The sequence below is a fragment of the Oryza sativa genome, chromosome 5, assembly GCF_034140825.1.
Source record: "Oryza sativa Japonica Group chromosome 5, ASM3414082v1".
In the NCBI taxonomy this organism is placed as follows: Eukaryota; Viridiplantae; Streptophyta; class Magnoliopsida; order Poales; family Poaceae; genus Oryza; species Oryza sativa.
In genome coordinates this window covers 4,767,817-4,779,927 of record NC_089039.1, presented here as the reverse complement: position 1 = coordinate 4,779,927, position 12,111 = coordinate 4,767,817, and the positions used below count along the sequence as shown (strand labels likewise).

The 12,111-nt window shown below is 43.4% G+C and overlaps 2 protein-coding genes across 2 annotated transcripts; one reads left to right on the top strand and one right to left on the bottom strand.

The window, feature by feature from the left end:
- The first annotated feature begins 6,134 nt into the window (after positions 1–6,134).
- On the top strand, positions 6,135–7,247 carry LOC107276765 (uncharacterized). The gene is made up of 3 exons (XM_015783036.3): positions 6,135–6,546; positions 6,621–6,622; positions 6,687–7,247. The coding sequence occupies exons 1-3, from the start codon at positions 6,135–6,137 to the stop codon at positions 7,245–7,247; spliced, it is 975 nt and encodes a 324-aa protein (XP_015638522.1).
- A 694-nt stretch (positions 7,248–7,941) lies between these two features.
- On the bottom strand, positions 7,942–10,779 carry LOC107280908 (uncharacterized). Its single transcript, XM_015783035.1, has 3 exons — positions 10,635–10,779; positions 8,616–9,469; positions 7,942–8,526 (listed from the first exon to the last, which is right to left on the bottom strand). The coding sequence occupies exons 1-3, from the start codon at positions 10,777–10,779 to the stop codon at positions 7,942–7,944; spliced, it is 1,584 nt and encodes a 527-aa protein (XP_015638521.1).
- Positions 10,780–12,111: the final 1,332 nt, after the last annotated feature.

The window sequence follows — 12,111 nt, the reverse complement described above, 5'->3', positions numbered from 1 at the left end:
AAGCCAAACCTCTTGAGTATCCTTGATGTACTTGGTTTGGCTCACGAACGTCCCATCCTTGAGTTGCTTGATTTGAAGTCCAAGGAAGAAACTCAACTCTCCAATCATGGACATCTCAAATTCCCTAGACATCATATCACCAAATTCCTTGCAAAATACCTCATTAGTAGAACCGAATATGATGTCATCAACATAAATTTGACACACAAAGAAATCATCACCAATGATTTTTGTGAAAAGGGTGGTGTCAACTTTTCCAATTTTGAAATCCTTTGACAAAAGAAAATCTCTCAATCTTTCATACCAAGCCCTAGGAGCTTATTTTAAACCATAAAGAGCTTTTGAGAGTTTGTAAACATGGTTAGGATTTTTAGGATCTTCAAAAACGGGAGGTTGTTCAACAAAGACAAGTTCGGCAATTTCACCATTTAGAAAAGCACTTTTCACATCCATTTGAAATAGTTTTATATCAAAGCATGATGCAAATGCAAGAAGGATGCGAATAGCCTCAAGTCTTGCCACGGGGACAAAAGTTTCACTAAAGTCCAAACCTTCAACTTGTGTGAAACCTTGTGCCACCAACCTTGCCTTGTTTCTCACCACCAACCCGTTCTCATCTTGTTTGTTCCTAAAGACCCACTTTGTCCCTATGACATTGTGGTCTCTAGGTCTTTCAACCAAAGTCCACACCTTGTTTCTTGCAAAGTTGTTGAGCTCTTCATGCATAGCATTCATCCAATCCGGATCACAAAGAGCTTCATCTACATGTTTTGGCTCAAGACAAGAAACAAACGAGTAATGTTCACAAATCGAAGCGACACGAGATCGAGTTTGAACACCCTTACTAATGTCACTCAACACTTGGTCAATTGGGTGATCCTAGGAAAGAGCGGTGTGTATCCTTGGTGGCATAGGTGGATCTTGTGCCTTCTCCTCCTCCACTTCAACTTGAGCTTGACTTGGCGTAGCGGAAGTAGATGGCTCATCTTGAGTGGAGGTGGATGGCTTGTCTTCCACTTCAATAGGCTTGACATCTCCAATTGACATGTTCTTCATAGCTCTCATCAAGCCTTCATCACCTACATCATCCAAATTCTCGTGCCCCTCTTGGGAGCCATTAGTCTCATCAAATTGAACATCGGCGGTTTCTTCTACAATACCTTTGTTCTTGTTGTAGACCCGGTATGTCTTGCTATTTGAGGCATAACCTAGAAGAAACTCTTCATCACACCGACTTTCAAATTTGGTTAGTCTAACACCCTTTCGATAAATATAACACTTGCAACCAAAAACTCGAAAATAAGCAACAATTATCTCATAGGAAGTCTTTTTCAAGAGACGATGCAAATAAAGCCTTTGGTTGCATGGCAAGCGGTGTTTATGGCTTCTGCCCAAAAGGAATCGGAAACACCATATTCATCAAGCATAGTCCTTGCCATCTCAATCAATGTACGATTTTTCCTCTCCACTACACCATTTTGTCGAGGTGAGTAGGTAGCGGAAAGTTTGTGTTTGATACCAAGATCATCACAATAGTCCTCGATATTGGTATTCTTAAACTCGGAACCATTGTCACTTCTAATTTTCACAAGATTGCAACTAAATTCATTTTGGGCCCTTTTTGCAAACTTTTTGAAAAGCTCGGCAACAATAGACTTATCATGCAAAAAGAACACCCAAGTATAGTGAGAATAATCATCAACAATCACAAGACAATGACTATTACCACCAATGCTCTTATAGGTTGTTGGACCAAACAAATCCATATGCAAGAGCTCCAATGGTCTAGATGTGGACATGATACTCTTAGTAGGATGAGAACATGCAACTTGCTTGCCGGCTTGACAAGCACTACAAAGCTTATCTTTCTCAAACTTCACATCTTTCAAGCCCACAACTAGATCACGTTTTGAAAGTTTGCTCAATTGATTCATGCCAACATGGGCTAGCCTCCTATGCCAAAGCCAACCCAATGAAGTTTTTGCAACTAAACAAGTTTTCAAATTTGCTTCACTAGAATTGAAATCAACCAAATAAAGATTTCCATATCTAAAACCCTTGAACACACAAGACTTGTCAAGAAGGCTAGAAACAATAACTTCTTGCGGGAAGAAAGCACATGACAAGCCAAGATCACAAATTTGAGCAACCGAAAGCAAATTGAAATTTAGAGATTTAACAAGAGAGACATTATCAATTGATAAATCATTGGAGATAGAAATTTTACCTAACCCAATTACATTTCCTTTGCTATTGTCTCCAAAAGTCACTTTCTCTTGTTCATTCCCTCCTACTTCAAATGTGGTGAATATAGCCCTATCACCGGTCATGTGTTGAGTGCATCCACTATCAAGCACCCAATGGCTTCCACCGGTGCGGTAGTTCACCTACAAAAGAAGATCAAGCTCTTTTAGGTATCCAAACTTGTTTGGGTCCTTGGAGGTTAGAGATCAAAGCTTTGGGCACCCAAATAGCATTCTTTTTACCACCGAGTATAGGGGAACCCACATATCTAGCAACAATGCTACCATCATGAGCCTTCCTAAGCATATAATGAGAATCAAACATGCAAGTCTTGGAAGGCTTACCACCGGGGCAATCATTCACCAAATGCCCAACCTCACGACACTTGGAGCAATACTTACCATTGCTCTTGACAAAACGAGTGGCACAGTGAGAAGGTTTCTTACCCTTCTTTGGAATGAATCCAAGTCCCTCCTTGTTAAGGATGCACCGTTGCTCACTTAAAATCATGTTAAGAGTGTTCTTACCCTTGAAGCACCTCTCCAAACTCTTGTTGAGCTTAGCCACTTGCTCCTCAAGCTCATTGTTCTTAACAACAAGGGAGGCATCACAAATAGAAACACAAGGGCTAGAGCTAGAGCTAGGCATATCCACAAGATCATCACAAGAGGTAGAAATGCTAGATGATGCAACATGAGCAATATGGCAAGTAGTACTATCATCAAGCAAATCACAAGATATGCCAACATCAATGAGAGCTTCATGTTGAGTAGTGGAAAGGAGGTTGTTATGAGCTTCCTCTCATGAGAAATGGTGAGTCTCTCATGAGAAGTCTTTAGCTCCTAATACAAAACCTCCAAAGAAGTATGATCCTTCTTTAGAGTCTTGAACTTGACAATCTCCTTCTCACTATAAGCATGGAGCTCCTCAAACATACTCACAAGCTCATCATAGGAAACATCATCACAATCATCATCACTCTCACTATGACTAAGAGATGTTACCTTAGAGGAGCCCTTTGCCATGAGACAAATTGGAGCGAAGAGTGATGGAGCCTCCTTGATGGCAACAACGACCATCTTCTTCTTCTTGGAGCTTGCATCATCACCACCTTCTTCCTCGGACCCGGATGAGGCGGAGCTCTCCTCATTTGAATCCCATTCCCTGATGAAGGCCTCAATCTTCTTGCCTTCCTTCTTGAGTTTCTTCATGAGCTTGTAGCCTCCACTCTTCTTCTTGGATGACTTGTCTCAATCATCATCCTTGGAAGGGCACTTGGAAGCAAAGTGTCCCTTCTCACCATACTCAAAGCACCTCAAGTTGGAGAGGGTCTTGTTGGGTCTTCTATTTCTTCTCCTATTGGAGTTAGAGCCCCTTCCTCTCTCCTTTCTCCTTCCCAAGAGATCATTGAACCTTCTAGCAAGAAGGACAATCTCTTCCTCCAAGTCCTCATTGGCTTCATTCACCTTGCCCTTGTCCTTATCTTCAACTTCGGCTTGGAGAGCAATGCACTTCTTGGAAGGTGAGGCTTCCTCCATCTCCTCCTTCTTCAACTTGTACATGTCATTGGTGTTGATCTTCCCCAAGAGGCTTGCGGGTGTCATCCTTGACATGTCGGAGTTGATGAGCATGGTGACAAGGGTCTCATACTTCTTAGAGCCCTAAGCATCTTTTGGGAAACCTCAAGATCGGTGTAGTTTGCCCCAAGTCCCTTGAGATCATTCACAATGACATTAAGCCTCCCATACATGTCATTCACACTCTCATGAGGCAACATGGAGAATGTCTCATATTGGATCTTGAGGAAATGAAGCTTGGCATCCTTGTACTCGCTTGTGCCCTCATGGATCTCCGCCAACTTGTTCCAAATCTCATATGCGGTCTCAAGGTTGCTCACTCTATCGAACTCCTCTTGGCTCAAAGAGTTGAACAAAGCATTCATAGATTGGGCATTAAGTTGAGGTTGCGGTGATCAATCTCCGTCAAGGGTGTGCCGGTGATAGCAAAGCCTACAACCACAATACTCCAAATATGGAAGCTCATAGCTTTGAGGTGAGTAGACATTTTAATTTTCCAAGTGGAGTAGTTTGTGCCATTAAACATAGGAGCCTTCCCAACATGGTTCACCTCGTTCGACATCTTCTCTCTAGGCGGTGAAACCCAATAAAGAGAGACCAAGCTCTGATACCACTTGTAGGATCGAGATGTCGACTAGAGGGGGGTGAATAGGCGATTTAAAACTGAATGTCACCTAATCAAAACTAACCTAAGTTGCTAGGCTTGGTGAGGGTCAACTCTAACTAAGCAACTAAGTTATGTTTTGCAAACCTCGAGTGATAGTGGCTCAATTATATCTCTAGGAAAGTAAATCACACTCCTATGTCAATGTTTAGCAATCCTATGGTGATATGAACTCAAGTTTGTCTTTAGAAATGTAAATTGCACAAATGTAAATGCGACAATCAAATGAGACAAGGAGACAAGAGATTTTTCACCGAGGTTCAGAAACTCGCCGGTTTCCTACTCCCCGTTGAGGCGAGCCCAACTCCACCACTCAACCACGAAGCCACCGCACGCCCCCTTCGTCAAGGGGTGGGCAAGGCGGGAGCCGGCCCACGGAGAAGACTACCCAAGCCTCGATAAGTAGGGTAGTTCTTCCTTCACTCCGAAGGTGGTGAACTCCAAACCACTCACAAACCGGCGCCGGGACTCCTCCACAATCTTCTCGGAGAGGTCACCGGGCAACTCCTCCACAAGCCGTCTAGGAGGCGGCAACCTCCAAGAGTAACAAGCAATGACCCGGCGTGGAGATGATCAATCAAGTGCCACACTAGCTCTACAAATGAAAGCAAATGCACTTGACTCTTGGCTAGAACAACCCTCTAACACACTAGATGGATGAACACAAAGCTCAAGTGGGTGTGAGAGAGGTGCAAGGGGTGTATGCAATTGAATTGGGTGCCAAGAGAGCCCCATTGCTGCTGGAGGGGGAGTATTTATACTCCCACCATCCAAAACTAGCCGTTGGGGGCGAAATCCCCCAACTTTGTGCTCTGCCGGTCTGACCGGAGGTATGTGGCCGGTCAGACCGTGCTACTCTGCAACGGCTAGAAAACTAGCCGTTGTAGCCCTGTCAGAGGGCCCCATCGGCCTGGCCGGTCAGACCGGCGTTGAGTGGGCGGTCAGACCGCCATCGGCTTGGTCTGACCGAATACGGCTCCGTCGGCTCTGTATCGGCCATCCCGAGTAGCACCATCCCGGCCTCCAGGGGGCCGGTCTGACCGCGCATGTGCCACCGGTCAGACCGGCCTTATGCGCCGGTCAGACCGCCGTTGTGGCGCTGGTCAGACCGGCCAGGGCACGCCAGTCAGACCGCCACTATGTGGCCGGTCTAACCGCCCCTGGTCAGGCCGAACCCACTGAGATACAATGTGAAAATTGTGTGTGATGAAATGTGAGCACAAGTCTAAATGCATAATGACCTAATGTGGCAATTAAAATCATCCCATTGCTAGGTCATTACCCCCCTTGATAGTACGACGAAACTAAAATATAAATTAGCAAATTTGATCGCCCTTTACCTCGATCAATTTTAAAACTAAAGCACTAGTTTTACCGTTTTCTTTTCTTCGCTTCACGCCATCAAATTTTAATCCATCAATAGTCATCCATGCGCACACATGACGTGGACCTAACTTAAAATAAATCTCAATAGCAACGGTTAGTCCACAATTAGTGCTTGTCATTAATTACCAAAATTAACAACGGGGGCCTAGATGCTTCAGCCCCCCAACGATCCCTAATCTCCCCACCCCGATCTATCTCATCCGTCGCCTCCCACCTCCCTAGCCTCCTCACCTCTCCTCTCCACTCGGCGGTCCATGTCAGCAATGGCGCGGCGGGGCTGCGCCGATTCTCCGGCCGTCACGGTCATGGAGGTAACTGCTCGGCGGGGTAGATGGGCTGTACGCAAGCAGAGGGCTGTGGAAATAGATGCCGACTCACAACAGGCAAGTGGAGGAAGCCGAGGAGGATGCAGGCGGCGTGGTGGTAGGGTGCTCGGTGCCGGCGGCGTCCACTACCTCACCGAGGAGCAGCATGCATGTGGCTATATGTCCGATGCGGAGCGCCATCCCGGCGGTGGCTTCATCGTTGACTCCGACGACGAGGCAAGTGGAGGTGTACCGAACTCCGATCTGCCCCTTGGCAGCGGGTTTGTCCTTGACTCCAAGGACGAGATTTGTGGCGGTGACCCTGAGTCGGAGCTGCCTCCCGAGGGCACCTTTGTCCCTGACTCCGAGGGTGAGGAGTACGGTGTCGTCCCCAACTCCGAGCTGCCTCCCGGCGGCGGCTTTGTCCCTGACTTCGAGGACGAGACGTGTGGTGGTGACCCCGACTCCCCGCTGCCTCCCAACGGCTGCGTCGTCCTTGACTCCGAGGAGGAGGCATGTGGCGGCGACCCCGACTCCGAGCTGCCTCCCGACGGCTGCGTCGTCCCTGATTCCGAGGAGGAGGAGGCGTGTGGCGGCGACCCTGACTCCGAGCTGCCTCCCGACGGCTGTGTCGTCCCTGATTCCGAGGATGAGGCGTGTGGCGGCGACCCTGACTCCCAGCTGGCTCCCGACGGTTGCGTCGTCCCTGATTCCGAGGAGGAGGCATGTGGCGGCGACCCCGACTCCAAGCTGCCTCCTGACGGCTGCGTCGTCCCTGATTCCGAGGAGGAGGCGTGTGGCGGCGACCCTGACTCCGAGCTGCCTCCCGACGGCTGTGTCGTCCCTGATTCCGAGGATGAGGCGTGTGGCGGCGACCCCGACTCTGAGCTGCCTCCTGACGGCTGCGTCATCCCTGACTCAGAGGACGAGGCGTGTGGCGGCGACCACGACTCCGAGCTGCCTCCCGACAGTGTAGCTGCTGGAGATGAGGGCGTCGACGAATTTGCTGAAATTTGTGAAAGTATGTTACGGATTTTACTTCCCCTATACTTCCCCATACCTCACAAATAATGCCATGGAAGATATGCCATCTAGGAGTATTAGTTCTAGGAGTAAGACATATTAGTAATATTGCATTACTAATGAGGTGATCAAGGCTAGAGAAATGGAATCCTGCTTTGGCTAAACCACTTTGATCTTTGCATATATGTAAAAAATGAAGAACTAGCATGACTACCAAGCCTGTTTGGTTCACATTCCCTTTTGCGTAGTCTGTAAGCAGTACATGCTTGATCAATATGTGTAATTAACTAATTAATTATAAGGACCTTTTAAAGTTTATTTGTGTCATCTTTGGTGAATTTGTTTACTTAGCTCAATATGTCACTTGCACCTCGAACCTAAAGAAAACTTCTTGTAGTCTATGCTGCGAGATTTTGATTGTAAATACAGTATTGCAAAATTTTGAGTTGAGTATGCCAAGCATTTGGTGCACAATTGAACCGACATTATAGTTTAGGAATATTGTATGATAGTCAGCCATTGATGTATCTGTTAAGGATGAAACGAACAGTGAAAATACATATATAACACATATTATATGAGGACTGTCAAAAATACATAGTGGTTGTTGCCAAAACCTACGAATGGCGTAGTGATAGATGACGTTTACATACACAGCCCAAAATAACACCAGTTAGTTCTCCAAACCACAATTACATAGATAGCATTAGCAATTTACATATATAACGCAAAATAGCCACCACTAGTTAGCCAAAGACTCCACGACTCTCTCATATAGCCCACGATCACAACTAAGGGCTTTAGGCAAAACACCAAGTGCCTCTAGCCTCTCCTTGTTCATGTGAGGGATCTTGTACTTATTCCCTTCGTTAGCTCTCATGACCTCAATGTAGCAGCCTTGTAGTGTAAGGAATACCCTATTAAGAGTATTAGGATTGTAGTCATGGTATTCCTTGTGAACATTCTCGATTATCTCATCCATGTTTCTAGATATCCTATTATGTGTTAAGGACTGAAGTGAAGCAAAGAATCCAAGATCTAGACAATTCATATCCGGGGAATTTGGAGGTTGATTCACGAGGCGAATATCAAGTCCGGTTTGGGCTACTGCCACACCAAACTGTGCATCATCGATAGGGAGATGAGTTCTAGCATTATCCTGCTGAATCCATATGGTTTTTCTTGCATCTTCTCGAGGCCAACATGCTCTAATAGCTGGTAGAACTTTAGAGATCATGAATGATCTTATGGTGTCTCTATCAACCTTTATTGGCTTGGTTACTAGTGTTCCCCTTTCTCTATTACGACTTCTCCTTTGGGCTGGTTCCTGCTAGTATATGAAATAAGTTATGTTTACCCATGAATATCAGAAATAAATGTACATCAACAACACTTTTAATAAGAAGAATATTTTACCTTCCTAGTAAAAGGCCAAATGCCTATCTTTCCATTAAAAGTGCAATTACCCTCATCATCATACCTTGGTTTCGCAACTGCTGATAAGAACATTACTTTATCAATGGCGTTCTTGTTGTGCACTGTGAAATATGGCTCCTCTTCACCCGGATACAGGTAGAAAGTCTTCTCCTTCTTTGATGCATTGAACCATTTCTCATCTATGTGGATAATATTTTCCATTTCAATAAACTTTGGGTTGTTTGGCAATGTATGCGGATCCAACATAGAAACACACCACCGCAGCCTTTCCTTTTTATTTGCTTCCTTCAAATAAGGCTTTAGCGAGTTTGAGTGACGCCGTATCAGCCCTTCTTTGAACCACCTATGTAATGTGCTTTTGGAAACACCAAGGGCTTGTGCTAGTGACCGGATAGTGCTCCTTTGATGCACTGGAATAGCTGCAATAACTGACAAGTCTATTTCGACCTTCTTGCGTCCAGAGTTTCCATGCTTCCTTGAATCAACATTCACTGTTATTCCCTGTTCATGGCAAATCTTTGCTCTCTTCCAAATACGTTGGACTGTACGGATGCTAACATGGAACTCTTGAGCAACTAAACGTGTGGTGTGTTTTTCTAATTTTCCATCTTTACTTTTCTGAAGCAACAATTGATAAATGCCTCGCCTTTGTATGTTTGTCAAATCTTTTGACTTACTTGCCACATTATCATTTGCATGTTCTTCTTTATCGTCATCTGAGTCGGGCAAGTCCTCTAAATCAAAGACAACATTGACAGCTTCGGCATACACTCCGTACTCTCGAAGATCATCCTCCAAGGCTTCCAGCTCAAATTGCAATGCGTCATGATCATCTACAAAAAATGTTTGACATGTTAAGTTAATCTGGGTTAATAAGAATGCGTACATTTATTCAAACATTAATTTTACCTAGTTCAGTTTCTTCTTGTTCTTCATTTACATGTGCATTCCCATGCACGACGTGCGCTGCACAGTGCATCACGTTGTCTGCCCAAATACTTGTTGGTTAGTACACTTGTAAATATGTCACTGCTCATGTTGTCATTTTATAATTTTACATGCAGGCTTATGCATGAATGGTTAGTGGTCTAATAATGCAAATTGCAAGAGGTCAGCGACTAACTAATGCAACCTTTGTTCATGTATACATGCTTGAAATTTTGTTGTTTAAATATATAGTGTGGACTGAGAGAACATTTTGGAGATAACTAATCTGCATATGTATAAAGAAAGATTGTTAGTTGCTAAATAAAAACTAATGTACTGTAAAAAAATTAAAGTTGATTCAACAAAAGATTTATGGAGCACTTCCATTCAATGGGAAAGTAAGATCATCCATGATGGATCTGTGAAAAGCAGTATTAGCTCTAATGCACTGCATAAGAAACCGAATCTATACAGTTGGAGCAAATTTCCAGTAGTCTTTGAAGATGTAAATTTATAATCCACGTACGCATCGTCACATCCTAGCTGTTTGGCCTTGTTTCATGCATATTGTGAGCAATACATACAGGCCAGGGAATATGCATTGGTGTCATATACCTTTGGCTGTCATTGCCTGTACTCAGCATATACATATCATTTTATAATTTTCTAGTATACCGATAAGGATCACTTATAAAGTTCTAGTCATTGCTTAGAATTAAAGATATGCACTTACATATCACTTATATGAGTAAGGATCAGGAAAAATAATACTAGAAACCAAAATGCTAAAATTGTACACTAACTGTAACATTCTTTTTTCGGAGTACACTAACTGTAACATTCGAACCTTACAACACCAGCTTATATCTGAATTATGGTATGATTCTGGATAATCAAACTGGAATGGAACACAGGTACTAAATGGAATAGATTGATTTATTTAACTAATAGGAAACTGGTGCGTGCTAGTGTAAATCATCCATAAAACCATTTCAAATAAAAGCCCTTGATTCCAGCAAGTTAGTAAGTGCTTGGTCCAGCGCAGATGATTGATAAGTATTGAAATCTTACCTTGATGCATTTGTTCTTCTTCTATAGCCTCCATGTTGAGATCAAAAGGATGCAAGTTGAGATCAAGAAAACCTCCATGTTCCTGGCCATCAACTCCAAGAAGGTTATCTCCAAGGATAACAGCAGCTCTTCCATCTTCTTCCATATCAGCTTGTCCATTGAGATCAGGTAAAGCCCCTCCATCTCCTTCCTCTTCCGGTAGTAAATTTAGATCTCTGATCATTTGGATTGGATGTGTGTGGTTTTCAGTTGGATATGTAGGTTGATGAAATGGAATGAAATGGATGGCCCTTTCAGTATTTGTAGCATATGAAGAGGCACTCTTGGGCGCCAGAACTAGCAAATAAAGAATTCTCAAAAAAAAAAAGAACTAGCAAATGAAGAGGCAGTCCTGGGCGGCAAAGATTACTTAATGGTTGATTCAAATTTTTGAATATGTTAATGATGCCTTTTCCTAAACTTCTTGTAACACGTGGCACTGTGTTGTGGTTTCATCAGCAATCAGGAAACTTCCAGAAATGATAATCTGGGTGCATTAACAAATGCTGGAAATGATAGCTCAATCAAATCATAGGAACAATTTGGTCATTTTACACCTCAGCTAATTTTGGTTCCAAACCTTAAAACGTCACATTTACTGGACGGAGGAAGTACTGTATACATGCAAGCTTGCATCATGGATATGGCAAGCATGACGTCCCTTCAAGTTGTCCGGCATCCATCGATCGATCCATCAATCGACGTTAATAATGTTTCATTTGCATGCAGATCGGTTGCAGAAAAGATTATATATAATATCTAATCTAGCGTATCATATGCAACAAAAATGACCGGTGATCGACCAGGTTGTGGGGGCATAATTTACAAAACTGACGTCAAAAGATTGAGTATAATATTTTGATTTTTTTCTCTCCTTTTCGTTTACATATATAGGAACGCCCACACGTAATCAAAAGCACAGGTAGTGATGCTCCCATGCTATTTACTAGTAGTATTATACTACCAGTAGAAATGATCTAAACCGTTCGTTATTACAGGTAAAGTAGTAATTTACTAATACAATTATTAGAGATAACTTTGTCATTTATGTTTTTGTCCCGGCTAAATCGATCTGTGATCATCCATTGCGCTGGCGTCGCACCATTATATCACTGCTAAATGACTATATGTCTCTGCACCATTTTTTTTCTAATAATACCCCTCCACGTTTCTTGTACTGCTAATTGAGGTGGTAGTATGAATAGATCTGAACCCTTTAATATCAAATACACGGTTTAGATTGCTTTCTACTACCAGTAGAGAGCACTGTATATATTAGCAAGCACATAGCATGCCCCATTAATATAGCAAAAGATTGACCACGGATATAAGAGATTTTTTTATTTAAAAAAAGAAGACAAGGATTACATCTAACTTATAAATCATTGGTAGAAATAATAGTTATGTACACTCTGATCTCTATCTTTCCTGATTTAAG

Bases quoted from the DNA above. Each gene is read 5' to 3' on its own strand.
- LOC107280908 (XM_015783035.1), bottom strand. From the start codon at position 10,779: ATGGAAGAAGATGGAAGAGCTGCTGTTATCCTTGGAGATAACCTTCTT. The intron at 9,470-10,634 runs GTAAGATTTCAA...CATTTTTTGTAG, and splicing joins AGAAGAACAAATGCATCAAG to ATGATCATGACGCATTGCAA. The intron at 8,527-8,615 runs GTAAAATATTCT...ATATACTAGCAG, and splicing joins TTTGGCCTTTTACTAGGAAG to GAACCAGCCCAAAGGAGAAG.
- LOC107276765 (XM_015783036.3), top strand. From the start codon at position 6,135: ATGGCGCGGCGGGGCTGCGCCGATTCTCCGGCCGTCACGGTCATGGAG.